Source organism: Arvicola amphibius, chromosome 6 (assembly GCF_903992535.2).
Source record: "Arvicola amphibius chromosome 6, mArvAmp1.2, whole genome shotgun sequence".
In the NCBI taxonomy this organism is placed as follows: domain Eukaryota; kingdom Metazoa; phylum Chordata; class Mammalia; order Rodentia; family Cricetidae; genus Arvicola; species Arvicola amphibius.
The window spans coordinates 132,472,769-132,486,777 of NC_052052.2; the positions used below are offsets into that span (position 1 = coordinate 132,472,769).

General features: G+C 46.1%; 1 protein-coding gene across 1 annotated transcript in view; it reads left to right on the top strand.

The window, feature by feature from the left end:
* The window catches only part of Bphl (biphenyl hydrolase like), a 35,033-nt gene that overhangs the window by 2,280 nt on the left and 18,744 nt on the right, over positions 1 to 14,009 (top strand). Inside the window, exons 2-4 of the mRNA XM_038332563.1 lie at positions 3,274 to 3,377; positions 5,542 to 5,708; positions 10,330 to 10,483. Coding sequence (XP_038188491.1) covers positions 3,274 to 3,377; positions 5,542 to 5,708; positions 10,330 to 10,483 — 425 coding nt within the window. The remainder of the gene's footprint in view (positions 1 to 3,273; positions 3,378 to 5,541; positions 5,709 to 10,329; positions 10,484 to 14,009) is intronic.

The following is a 14,009-nucleotide window of genomic DNA, read 5'->3' on the forward strand; positions in this document are numbered from 1 at the left end:
CCTATTTTCCCCAGCCCCTCCCCACACCACCACCTCTCCCTGTCTGAGGCGAGTAGACCCCCCCCGCCCCCCCGCTCTGGGTACCATCTAGAAAATTCGCAGGTGGGAGCTAAGGACACACGAGACAGGAAGGTCCACTTTGGGGACTCTTAAGCCTTGTGTTCTCTAAGAAATTGACTCAGTCTTGCTGGCCTGTTGGGCTAAGTACAGTTGCCTACTTCCCATTCAGATTGTGCAGCTGTGCAGCTTGGGCTCACAAATTTGGAAGGCTGCCCAGCGGTTTGAATTCAGCATTTGAGCCCTGCTGAAATAACAGGAGAAACGAGCTCAGGTAGGCTGAACTGGCTAAACTCCACCACCTCCACCTTCAGTTGAAAGGTTCCACACAAGCGCACAGTAAGCACTGAGCTGTATCTGCCCATCTCCTGCTAGCCTTAAGCTTCAGAGGGACATGCCTTTGGTGTCCTGAAAAGTGTGACTTTGGAAGCAGTTAGTGCCCCCAAAGAGTGTTTCTCGGGATTGTACTAGTCATGGGACTATGTAAAATTCAACCCAATCTCATAAACACGCCTGCTTCGGATACCATGGTTAAAAGATAGGTTGTTGGAGGTTTGGGAGGAAGGGTGGAAAAGAAACTCTGATGGCCAAAGAGAAAGGGGTAGATTGTTCTTGAAGTTTTCTGAGGGTTTCTGTCTTTGTTCCTATCTGAGAATTTGAAAAATCCAGTATTGAATGTAGTTCTGGAAGTAAACAAGTGTTAGGGCTGTCAAAAGCCTGGGCTGCGGGCCTGGTCCTCTCCACATGGACTTTGCTGTTTGCACAAGGCCTGACCACTGTCATAGAGACCTCCTGACAAGCTGGAACCGATGCTTTCAGCTTGAAATGACCCCAACTGATGTATCATGTATGCCTGTGGAAATAAGCCAGCTCTCAGTCACTCTGTGATTGAACATAAACCTTTCCTTATGTTTGAAATTGATAATTTATTAAGATTAATAATTTTGCTTGTAAATAATTTTCTGTCTCCTCCCCAGCCTTGGATAGTGGAATCAGGTGTTTGGCAGGATGGGCCGGCGTGATGCCTATACCGCTGGTGTGGCGGCACACTGGATGCCTGTGTTGACGCAGCAGGGACCATCTCCATTTACTGAAGACCCCCATACCATCCTCTGTCCTCTCACTCTGCCTGGCTGGACACAGGCTTATGAGCATGCCACATGGTCTCCCAGTAATGCTGCCCTGCCCTGTTCTTATCTGGATTTTGTGAAATGCCTTCTTTGGCATTTCTTCACAAAAGACCCCTTCCTCTCCTCTCAGGTACCTCTGCCCAACCTGAAAAGTCACTTCCAAGCCTTGGCAGATCCTTCCCTGCCGCAGTTTCTAAAGAGAGGCCCTCTAGCCACCTGACGTTTCCATACTCCTGTTAGGCGGTGAGAATTCAGAAAGACATCTGGACTGGGAACCCAAAACTTAGATTCAGCCAATGCAGGAAGAAGTTAGGTTAGTTGTTGTTGTTGTTATTGAAGAGACTGAAGGAAAGAAGCTTTTGTGAACCAGTGCTCCAGGGAGAGACTGATGCCCAGGGCTCTGGCAGCAGCACCGCTCCCGAAAGCCCCTGGCTCTGTGCGTTGAGGAAAATGAAAAATAGCCCAAAATACCTGAATAGCGCAAAATGGCCTCGATGAGCATGTTCTTGGTACTGCAGGGAAGGGAGCCCCGCCCCCACCCCCACCCCCGCCCCCGTCCCAAGAGCTCTAGTGCAGAGAGCGGTAAAAGGCAGGAGAAGGCACTCGTGTGTGCTTTACCGCTAACATGAACCCGGTAAACGCTAGTCAGCTGCTCGGGGGGGGGGGGGGGGGTGGCTTCATTTAATAAAACAAGCAACACCTGAAGGAAATTTTATCTAGCTCAGGAGCCTCCAGCATAACCCTGCCCTCCCTGAGCAAATCCTCTGTGTCTGTTTTCTCTCCTGCTGGGCTGGGAGCACGTGAACGCCTGCTGAAAGAAACCAGTCTTTGTTAGGGCGCACGTTCTGGGCTGGGAGCGTGTGAAGTGCTGATGTGTTCAAGTGAGCCTTGGTTAGCAGAATGTGTTGATTTTGCATCTGTCTTGATTCTGAGTTGCTTAAAGCCGTCCTAAGAGTAAAACTCAGTTCTTTGAAGGAATAGAATGCTAACAAAAACAAATTGATGTCACTTGCTGCTACTTAATGGCTTTATTATTATTGCTCCTCTGATGTTTGTGTAGATGAGCTTATTTTAGGCTTTCCTATATCCCAATTTTGTCATGTGATTTTCAGAAATTCTATGCTAATATTAGATGTACCAATATTCAACACATACCCACGTTCTTTGTTAATTTTGTTGCTATTGTTTACGACAAGGTTTTTCTGTACATCCCAGGCTGACTTTGAACTTGTGGCAAACCCTGTCCTTCTACCTCCCAAGTGCTGGGATTCCATGTGTGCCACCATGTCTAGCTTGTACTCTTTATTACTTGAACTTAGCAAATCAGACCCTTGTTTTTTCGAACAGTGCCACATTATGGTAATCATTTTGACCAAGGACAGAGATGGGATGTAGAAGAAAAGGGAAGTCAGTAGTTGACTTAAATTTACTGACAATCCACAAGAAGAAGAGCCATTCTTCTTGGCAACTGTACTGGCACGCCCTCCACATTCTGCCTGTCACTGCCCTTTATCAAGGAAGTGGGCAAGAAGACCATAAGGCCAAGAACTGAAGCAGAGGCCATAGATGGATGCTGCTTACTGGCTCCTCAGCCTGCTTCCTAGTACAGACAACCCAGGACCACCTGTCCAAGAGTGGCCCTACCCACGGTGGGCCCTCCCACATCATTCATGAATATTTAAAAATGCCCCGTAGAGTTGCCTCTGGGCCACTCTAATGGCGGCCACTTTCTCAATTGAAGTTCCTTCTTCTAAGATGATGGTGGCTTGTGTGTTAAGTTGGCAAATAAATATATAAATAAACACATACATGCAAGCATACATACACACATACAAAAAAAATCTAACCAAGGCAGCAGGCAAGCTCCTGGGTGCTGGGTCGAAGCAGGAAGACACTGTTCAGATTTGCAGTCTGTAAATGGGAACACAACCTTGACTGGAAAGCTGAGGCACAGACCAAACAGTGCAGCATGCCTGAGTGGGGTACCAATGCTCACTCATGCATGAGAACTGATGCTTTGTCGTGTGAAATACGCCAGTTTGACACAACCAATAAGTCTTCCTTTGGGGACTTCTTTCTCTTCCAGCACTGCAGTGACTTCGGCCAAGGTGGCTGTTAATGGCGTTCACCTGCATTACCAGCGAACGGGAGAAGGGGAGCATGCAGTCCTCCTGCTCCCTGGGATGCTGGGTATGTGTGGATTTGAATAGACTGTTTCTGCAGGCTATGGACCCCCCATGATGTATCATGACGGTGGATGCCAAGCGTCGATTACTTATGTTAGCGCTTGCTGAAGGCTTTTAATGAATACTTGCCTCACTCAGAGTTGAGTGTTTGGAAAAGTAAATAACTTTCTACTGTATTAATGTTTTATTCTTTTACCCATTCTTCTCACATTTAAGCACACTGTAAAAATGGTTTCCTACTACTGGGGAGGACTGCAGGGGCCAAGGAGACAGTCCAAAGAAAGAGGGTTCCATAGATGAAGATAGTGAGCTGGTGACCAGCCATACCTGTTTGCCTCATATCCAAAGGTTTTCTGGAATGTGAGACTTGTGCTAATCCCAGGACAGGAGGCAGGGGAATCAGTATGTTTGACTTGTTTAATAAAAGAAAGGGGTTGTTAAAAGACTTTTCTTTCTTCTTGCTTCCTAGCAGGGTCTCACTTTATAGCTTAAACTTGCCTTAGCTTCATACATACTGAGAGGACAGGTTTGTGCCACTATCTCCAGCCAGCTTAGAGTCCTTTTCAAAATCACAATCAGATTAACACATCACTTTCTGCAGTGTATGGAGCATTTTGGAGACTACTGAATCTCAGTCTAACTTCATAGAACAGCAGTCCAGGTATAGAAAGTTCTTAAACTTATAGAGGGAGTTTGCAGTGATCTCCCAAGACATTCTGAAACTACTTCTAAGACATTTAGGGTTGCTGCTTTATATCTTAGGTATTTATGTAATCCCAGTATATACTTATTGTGATTTGCCTCTTCCCACCAAAGCTAAAATTTTCGGCTACTTTCGGTCCTCCTTGCTAGGCCTTCACTGATAAAGTCCCACTGTAGCCTTGGGACATTTAGTGCCTTTTTCTTAAGCTTCTGTAATCAAGGAGATATTTACTCCAATAGCTGATGTACAGTTAAATCATCAGTAAAAATAATTTGCCACATTATTGTTTATTATTATTATTATTATTTTAACATTGTACCATCAACTACACATAGCACCCACCCCCGGTATAATTTTTCATTTCCGTAAAATATTAGCATGATTCTAAAGCTTTAAAATGGAACAGTGGGAGTCTCTCTCCTGCCTTGTCCCCCAGTACCCATGGGTCACTCTGATATCATACACTGATAATTATGCACTCTTGGTCTTCAAACGCAATTGTTTCCCCGTTTGGGAATCTATAATTTTAGTCTACCCCCTCTAATCCTGCCCTTATTCCTGCCCCTTCTTCAGGATAGTTCCTTCTAGATCAGGGAGAGACAAGAAGCTCCCATGAGAGACCAGTAGACAAGGGCTGGAAATCCACTGGTCTGCTTTTGAGCTCGACTTGGTGTGTTTCCTGTCTATTCTGTGGCCTGGATAATGGGTGCTTAGAAATCAAAAACAAAAAAAACAAAACAACAAAAAAACCCTGCAGAGTAAATACACCTGCTGCTGGAGCTCTTACTAAGTGACCTTCCACACACATAGTGGATGTGAGCACACCACATCTTGACTGGTGAGCAGGGGGCTTGCCAGACAGGGCTGCCACAGGCTCTTGGCACAGGCTCATTTGTTTTATAAAATATGATTTGGTTTCTTAAGCATGCACGTTTCAGTGCTTTAATTTCCTTTCCTCTGTTTTGGTTGTAGCTTAAAAATAAACTGTAAAGAGTCATTCATATTAGCTTAATGAAAATGAAAATCTCATCTGGAATATGAGACTTCTACCTGCATGCCACTGGGGTCTCCATCATTTCTTAGTCATTTTTCTTGAGAGAAAAGAGAGAGAAAGGAGACCCAGAAACTATCAAATATGAAAGTTCACTTCAATACAGCTTAGTTAATTCCTTCAATGGCTCGGTAGGAGAGAACTACACTGAAAGGCTGTCAAAGGAGCCACAAAAATACGGGTCCTGAGCCTCGCTTCCTCAAAATCACCACTAGGGGGAGCTCAGAGGCCGGTCCTAACTCCACCAGGCGTGGAAATCCGCCTCTGGGTGGAGTCGGCCCTTGCAGGGCAGCTTTTCCTGGCTAACTTTGAAGAGAAAGAACCAAGAACTGTGTTTGGGTACCGCTTCCATTTCGCTCTGGTGTGTTGGCGACACTGAGAACATTCAGAATGTAACCCGGTGGCTGTTTTCAGGAAGTGGAAGCACCGATTTTGCACCACAACTTCAGAACCTAAACAAGAAGCGCTTCACAGTGGTGGCCTGGGACCCGCGAGGATACGGACAGTCCAGACCCCCAGATCGAGACTTCCCACTGGACTTTTTTGAAAGGGATGCAAAGGATGCTGTTGACTTGATGAAGGTGAGATGCAGAGAAGTGTGGAGTGGGGGAAGATGACTGGACCCACCTTCGTGTAGTCTAATGCCCGGCGTTCTTTCTTTCCACAAAGACCTAATGCGAGTCTTACGTAAGGAAGGCCTAAAGGACTGAGTGGAAACAGAGCCAGCCATCTAACGAGGCTACTACCAAAACAGCCAGTTTCATGGCATACATCAGTGCACAGTTTTAGTGTTTGCTTTGTGTTGCTTTGTTTTGAGACAGGGTTTCACTGTGTAGTCTAAGCAGGCCATGAGATCTCAATCCCTCCGCTTCAGCCCCTGGCATGCCAGGATTGCAGGCCTACAACACTTACCCACAGCAGAATACACAGCTTTATATTGATGTAACTGGAGTCCTAAGCCAGAGGCTCAATGGCTTCCAATGTGCCCCGTGTAGTCACTCACCCCTAAGATAGCAGCAAGAGGTGGTGGTGAAGAGGCAGGAATGCATCTTTAACAAAACTGCCACTTGGAGGAGGTGAAAAGGAAGCCTGTCAGGCCATCTTCCAGGTATTGACATGAGCCTTAGGTTTAAGTAGAGCAGGAACTGGAAAGGAGGCAAGAAGTCTGCACAACTAAATCATCTTGGTGAAGGTGTCATCTGGTGTTAGCTCAGTTCTGGTTCTGCATGGTGGCCTGAAGAAGTCAAGACCGCCCATGCTTTTAGGTGGGGGACATCATCTGTTTGTAAGGCTCTGCCGTTCCTGGAATCCAAGCTGACTTCAGGCTTGGGACATTGTGGGTCTGGAACAGAACACTGTAAAAGGCAACAGTGGGATGTCACCACTGCTCCTGTGTTTAAGCCTTCAGCCTTGAAGGGGGTTGTCTTGTTTGGGTTACCATTGCTGTAGAGAAACACCATGACCAAAGAGCATGGGGAGGAAAGGGTTTTTTCAGCTTACACTTCCAGACCACAGTTCATCAAAGGAAGTCAGAACAGGGACTCACACTGGCCAGGAGCCTGGAGGCAGGAGCTGATGTAGAGGTCATAGTAGGGGTGCTGCTTGCTGCCTTGTTCAGCCTTTCTTTTTTTCTTTCTCTCTCTCTCTTTTGTTCTTTCTCTCTCTCCCTCTTTCTTTTCTTTTTCTCTTCTTTCTTTCTTCCTTCCTTCCTCCCTTTCTTTCTTTCTCTCCCTCTTTCTCTCCTCTTTTCTCTCTTTTATTTCTTTCTCTTTTTTCTTTCTCTCTATTTCTCCCTTTCTCTCTCTTTCTCTCTTCTTCTCATTCTCTCTTTCTCCCCTCTCCCTCTATTCCTCTCTCCCTTTTTTGTAGTGTGGAGCTGCGGGCTGCGTTCCCGCCGCCCAGCTCCCAGCCACCAGCTAGCTTTATCCGAAATAATTACATGGAAACTGTTTTCTTTTAAAGACTGCCTGGCCCATTATTTCTGCCTCTTACTCACATCTTGATTAACCCATATCTAATAATCTGTATAGCACCATGAGATGGTGCCTTACCGGGAAGTTTCTAGCGTATGTCCATCTTGGGCTGGAGCTTCATTGCGTCTGGTTGTAGAGGCAGGACAATTGTCTAATTTAGGAGAGGCGTAGCATCTGACTGAGCCATCTACCTCACTTCCTTCTTCCTGTTCTGTCTACTCCGCCCACCTAAGGGCTGGCCAATCAAATGGGCCAGGCAGTTTCTTTATTAGCCAATGAGAGTCCTCCATCACTTTCTCTCTCCCTTTCTCTCTTCCCATCTCTTTCTCTCTCCCTCTTCCTCTCTCTCTCTCCCTCTTAATTGAAGCTGCCTTCTCTCTGATAACTCTAGCTTGTATCTAGTTGACATAAAACTAACCAGTGTCGGGGTTAGGACTGGTTATGCTGGTTATGTCACATACAGACGCTCCTTGAATGTTTAACATGCCTACAACCAGAGTTGAGCAGGAATCCAACCCAAAGTAAAGAAGATACAAAATGAAGATGGAGAAGTCCAGCTTTTACCCCTGCTTTTAATTAATTACCGTGTAGGCCCAGGTGAGGAATCAATGCCTTTAAGCAAACATGGTATTTTAATTGGGTGTTTGTGGGGGACAAATACCACTTACCAGAGCAGGGGCATGAGGATTAGAAAAATAAGCAAAGAGCACAAAGACGCAACTAAAAATAATAAAACAGAAACATAGGGTAGTATCGGGAGAGAGTGAATACTGAAATTCACCTGTGTTTAATTTTCCAAACACAAAAGGGGGAGGCAGACAAAAGACGGCTTTAACAGGATACAAACGGCAAATAGGGCAGTTTGCTTCAACTTTGAGACATCAAGTCATTAACATTCTGTTGTTTAGGCAGTGAACCCACCCTAGACCAAGTGTCCAAAGAGCAGAAGTATGCCTGAATATCCTGACCATTGGTCAGGCTGGAGTAAATCTATCTGTATGGGCCATCTTAATGCCAAAGAGACCAAGAAACCACACCCTAGGTCAGGATGTGTAGCCACACTTGTCAACAACTCTGAACCAGCTTAAACTCTCTGACCTTCAGACAAGGTAGAAATAGGCTCACATTTTGGGGCCTCCATAGTTATTTTGAGGCAGGGTCTTGCTGTGTAACTCTGGCTAGCCTCACTAGCAGCAGGGTAGCCGCTACCTGAGGGCTGGGATTAGAGGTGAGATACCAACGGCATCAGACTTTACCTTCCGTCCTTCAAGTCTGCTGTTTTGAAAATGTGTCAAGGGGATGCTGCTCCCTTGTCCCTTCTCTGTGATCTCACTCTCTGTGGTTTCCGCTATGGAAGCAATAAGTGAAAAATTGCAGAAATAATTAATTCCTAATCTATAGTGCCTTATAACTTAAATTAAGTTTATTTTTAGCTTATCTATTAAAACATAAAAGTTGTACATTCGGGGGGGGGGGGGTTAAGTAAGGTTCCAGTACGTGTCTATTCTGCGTAATGTTCAAATCAGGTTAAACATGCCTGTCACAACTATTGTTGCTCAGTTGCTTTCCACCTTGTTTTCTGAAACAAGGTCATTTGTTGGCCTGAAGGTCACCAAGTAGGTTAGGTTGGATGGCCAACAAGCCCCAGGGATCCTCCTGTCTCCACCTCAGAGCTGGGATGTGCCACAATGGCTGGCTTTCTTGGGTCCTGGGAAAGAACTCGGGTCCTCATGTTTGTACTGCATACAGTTTGCCAATAGAACTATCTCCCCCAGTCTCCACATTTATCATTTCCTCCCGAGGAAAACTTCCAAAATATTTCCTTCTGCTTTTCTGAAATATAAGTTCATTGATATTATCTGTAGCATTCTGTCATGAGTTTTAAATTCCCTGTGATTCTGAGTGGTACAGTGAAGTGTGCTGCCCATCCATCCTACCTCCATCCTACCCAAACTGTAAGACATCGCCTGTCCAGCATATCCACTCTAGACTGCGTGCGTGCGTGCGTGCGTGCGTGTGTGTGTGTGTGTGTGTGTGTGTGTGTGTGTGTTTAGAGCTCTTGGTTCCATCTATGTTACAAATCATCTCTGGTGGGGCAGCATCTTGGAACCCATGAGGTACAAGAGAGCGGCTGAAACAGGGCAGTGGTGGCGCATGCCTTTAATCCCAGTACTCAGAGACGCAGAGGCAGGCGGGTCTCTGGGAGTTTGAGATCAGCCTGGTCTACAGAGTGAGTTCCAGGACAACCAGAGCTACACAGAGAAACCCTGTTTCAAGAGGGAGAGGGGGAGGGGGAGGAGGAGGGGAGGGGAGGGGGAGGGAGAGGCTGTAATTCACTGGATGCATGCACGGTCTTATTCCATGCATCATCTAGTGGTAAACGATTAACTTTAAGCTACTTTTGGCTATAAGGTGCGTGTGGACATTTGTCACTGTTGTGATTATGAGGAGTGCCGTGTATATTATACTGGGTCTGTCTCCCAGTGAGCGAATCCAGGAAGTAGTGTGCCAGGCTGTAGAGAATGTATCCGCATTCTGCGTGCTAATTAGATGGTTATCCAGAGTATACACACACACACACACACACACACACACACGTGTGATCCCACCAGCAATTATCCCAGCATCTCTCGGTTCCTTATTTTTAATCTTTTCAGACGCTCCATTTACTTCTAGAAGCCTCTTCCATATGCTTTGTCAGCTTTCTCTACGAGTCCATTTTCAGGGTCCTGGTTGGCTCCCCCAAGGATGGATGTAGCTTTACCGCGGCACCATGCTCCCTCTTGTCTCTAGGCAGTTCTTCCCACAGTGGCAGCTGTGGCTTCACCAGCTACCCTGCCGCCTTATTTTAAGCTCTTTCCAATCTACAGGATTGCCTGCCCTCTGAGCCTTGCTCGGGTGTATGCGCACCTGGTGCTTGTCCTACCCAAATACAGCAGATTTCTGTTGATTCTCTTCTTTGACGTTTTATCCAGCCAGAAGATAGGCTTCCTGCATAGGTCAAAATAATGCTGTATACTCAAGTTTTTATGACAATTACATTGTAGCAAAGCCAATTGACACTAGGTCTCCAAGCCGCAGACTTGTAGAACTCTGATGGTCACCACCCAGGTTCTTTAAAGAGAGTGGTGTGGTCACTGGGCCCCATGTCCTGCTGTGCTGGTCACAGGTAAACAGTAACTGTGCTGAGTGTCCTGCTATGCCATGCCTTCTGCTGTGTTGCCCACAGGTGCTGCAGTTCAAGCAGGTCTCCCTCCTGGGCTGGAGTGATGGGGGCATAACTGCACTCATTGCTGCTGCTAAGAACCCTTCTTACATCCGCAAGATGGTGATCTGGGGAGCAAATGCCTACGTCACTGAGGAAGATTGCAGGATTTACCAGGGTAAGTTCTGCCAGTCATAGATGCTGTCCTGACGATCCTCTTTGCTCACCCCTCCCCATCTCCCGTTTTGATATGTATTGAGTGACAAGCCGCTCATCCACTTGCAATTTTCAGCTCTAAGGTCAAAAGAAGAATGCGCTTTCAGGAAAGTCATATAATTTAACCAACCTAGAAATGGGTAGTGTTCTATTTCCAGAAGCGAAACTTGGATGACTCAGGCCACGGCTCTGGGAAAGCAGTGTTTATGTTCACTACCCCGGGTAGTGAGCTTGGAGGAAGGAGGAGGCGCTCTGAAGTGTTACTCAGAACCTCATTTAACATAATGTGAAAACCAGTTGCAGTGATGCATGCCTGAAATCTCAGCTGCTTGGGAGGTTAAGGCTGGGGAATTCTGAGTTTGAAGTGAGCATGGGCAATGTAGCATTGCCTTGTCTCAAAATGAAAGTCGTGAATGAGTGAATGCATGAATATAATGAGTCTTAAAGGAAGCACTCGGCTGAAAATGTAACCTGTGTTTTGGTTACAATAATCTGTGCAGTTTTCTTGGCTAAAGTCTCATTTAAGCTTCTCCTTGACGCTTTTAGGGGCACAAGCGTGGCACCAGTGACCCTGAGCCTGTGGCTCAATGCTAGCCTGCTAATTGCATTTGTAAAGCCGAGGCACCAATGAAAAGTTAGTTCATGAGTTAGAGGCTAAATACATCTACATCCTAACTTAACTCTTCCTCGTTTTCTTCTCCCAGTACTGCTGCCTTGCCTGTACCAATAGCCAGAGCAGATGGAAGTGTTGGTTGCAACCCTGGCATTGTTTAGTCTCTAGCAAGCTTTCTGAATTGGGAGGACCAAGCTCTCAGAAGGAAAGAGAGATACCCCAAGGCTCGGGGCCATCACTGGGGCAAAAGAGAAGCTGTTTGGATTTCCCACCACTCCTACCTTCCACCCGGGCCATCACAACCCTCCCTTTCTCACCGGAAGCTTTCTGTCTCTTTACTAAGCCGTAGATGACCTAACAGAAGCAGTTTATTCCCACGGGGTCCAGCATTTTCTCTCCACAGCTGTGTCTATAGTATGTCTTCAGTGGGTCTGTTGGCCTTCAGAGCCTGAAATCTTTACTTTCTAGCCCTGACAGACGTTGGCAGAGCCCTGTGCAGGCTACGGCTCTTCCAGGCGTCCCGCCATTCACCTTGTAAGCCCCTCAGAGGCTACATCCTGTTCTGGAATCTTAGTCCGCTACCATCTTCCCATTTCTAAAGCAATCTGAAACTCTTAAAGACAGATGACTGAGAAACTGATCCTAGTCTGACCTCTACCCATCCTCACCATCCTCCTGCCTGGCTCAGAGTCTGTCTTGTCCAGAGTAGGCTGTTCCACTGTTGCCATCCATGAGCTCCCACTGCTGCCGGCCGCAGATGCCTCCGCTTCTTCCAAATATTGCCCCCTTTCCCTGTAGTTCCTCCTCACCATGCTGTATCTGGCCCCACAACTTTATTAAAATAGGCACCTGTGTTCTTGCGCCTTCAGTGACTTGGGGTCCTTCTTCTGCTCTCTGCTGAACGGTCCTCACTGCAGCAGGGGTAATATTGTCAAAGACAGTGCGTCCTTTTGTGAGCAGCACTCACTCACTACTTTCTAGATATTGGGGTCACGTGCCGCGTTTCTAAGCTCTGTAGAAATACCTCCCCCCACACATTGGTCATCAGTGTCACCTCCTTTTTTCCTGGCCATTCGCCAATCTTTTCAAAGAAGCAACGTCTAGTACCCACTTGGTTTTGTGTAGCTGGAGACTGCTCTTTCATTCCCCAGCTGTCCAGATCCGAATAATCACACAGAAACTATATTAATTACAACACTGCTCGACCAATGACTCAGGCATATTTCTAGCTAGCTCTTACATCTTGAATGAACCTGTTTCTATTAATCTGTGTATCATCAGGAAGCTATGGCTTACTTATGGTAAAAGTTCTGAACATCTGTCTCCAACAGCAGTGACGTAGCATCTCTCTTACTCCTCCTTCTTTCTCTCTATATCCCTTCCAGCCTGGTTATATTCTGCCCTACCATAGGCCAAAGCAGCTTTATTTAACCAATAAAAGCAACACATATACAAAAGGACATCCCACATCAGTTTTGTTTTCTGTCTTCCATTGTTTCTGTTTCCTTCTTCTTTCTTTGGAGTCTGATTTGTTTTATGCCCTCTAATCTCAAAGTTAAAATCTTGGTTATTGATTTTAAATTCTTTTTTAATATATCATTTAATGCTATATATAGATATGGGTTATTAGATCTAGAGCAGCTAGATCATTTATTAGATTGATTTACAGGATGCAGTCTGGGCACCCCAACCAGGGCTGTCTCACACTGGAGCAGCTGAGAATCCAGCCATGCCTCTGTCAGCAAGGCTGGATGTCTTAGCAGTCCCATTCTGAAGGCCTGGAAGATTCTCAGATAGCTGCTGGTCTTCTGTCCACACTGGAATCCTGAAGATGGTGGTTTGCATATTGGTGAAGGAATGCTGCAGTGTCTAAGTTATGGTTCCATGACCAAAGCCAGGCAGTGGTGGCTCATACCTTTAATCCCCGCACTCAGAAGGCAGAAGTAGGTGGATCTCTGTGAGTTCGAGGCCAGCGTGGTCTACAAGAGCTAGTTCCAGGACAGGCTCCAAAGTTACAGAGTAAACCTGTCTTGAAAAAATCAAACAAACAAAAACAAAAAACAAAACACAGTGACCAAAAGCAACTAGGGAAGGAGAAGGAGAGGGTTAATTTCACCTTACAACTCTCGGGTCTCTCTACCACTGAGGGAAGTCAGGGTGAGATCTCGGGGCAGGAACTAAGGCAGAGGCCATGGTGGAGTGATGCCTACCGGCTTGCTCCTTCCTGTTTGTTTGCTCAGCCTGCTTTCTTAGAGCACCCAGGACCCCTCAGCCACATACACATCAATCATCAACCAAGAAAATACAACACAGGCCTGCCCATAGGCCAATCAGGTGAGAGCATTTTCTCAGCTGAAGTTTTCTCTTCCCAAATGGCTCTCGCTTGTGCGGTATTGACTACCCAGCACATGTGACAGCCCAACAGATGGACTTGCCAGAAAGACTGAAGGCAATCAGACGAAAAGAAACTTCCTTTTTCCAGGTTCTTTTTGGGGGCTGACACCAGAGGGTGTGGTCTTCCTGCTTCAATTCACCTGATTAAGAAAATCTCTCACGGAGTCCCCAGCAGCTTGGGTTTTAGTTGATTCCAGATGCTGTCAAGCTGACAGCAAAAATTAGCCATCACAGCACCTACGAACTTTACCATGTTACATCTTCACTCATCAAAAGATATTTCAAAATATCGTTTCTAATATCTCGTAGGTACTTAGAAATGAAATGTTTAATTTCTAAATACTTGGGGTTTCCTAGATATCTTTTTGCTATTTGTATTTAATTTGCCTAGATTTGGAAAACATACTTCGTGCGGTTTCACTTCTTTAAATGTAGAACATGGACTAGACTCTCTTCTTCTAAAACTGAGCACTGCCCCCAT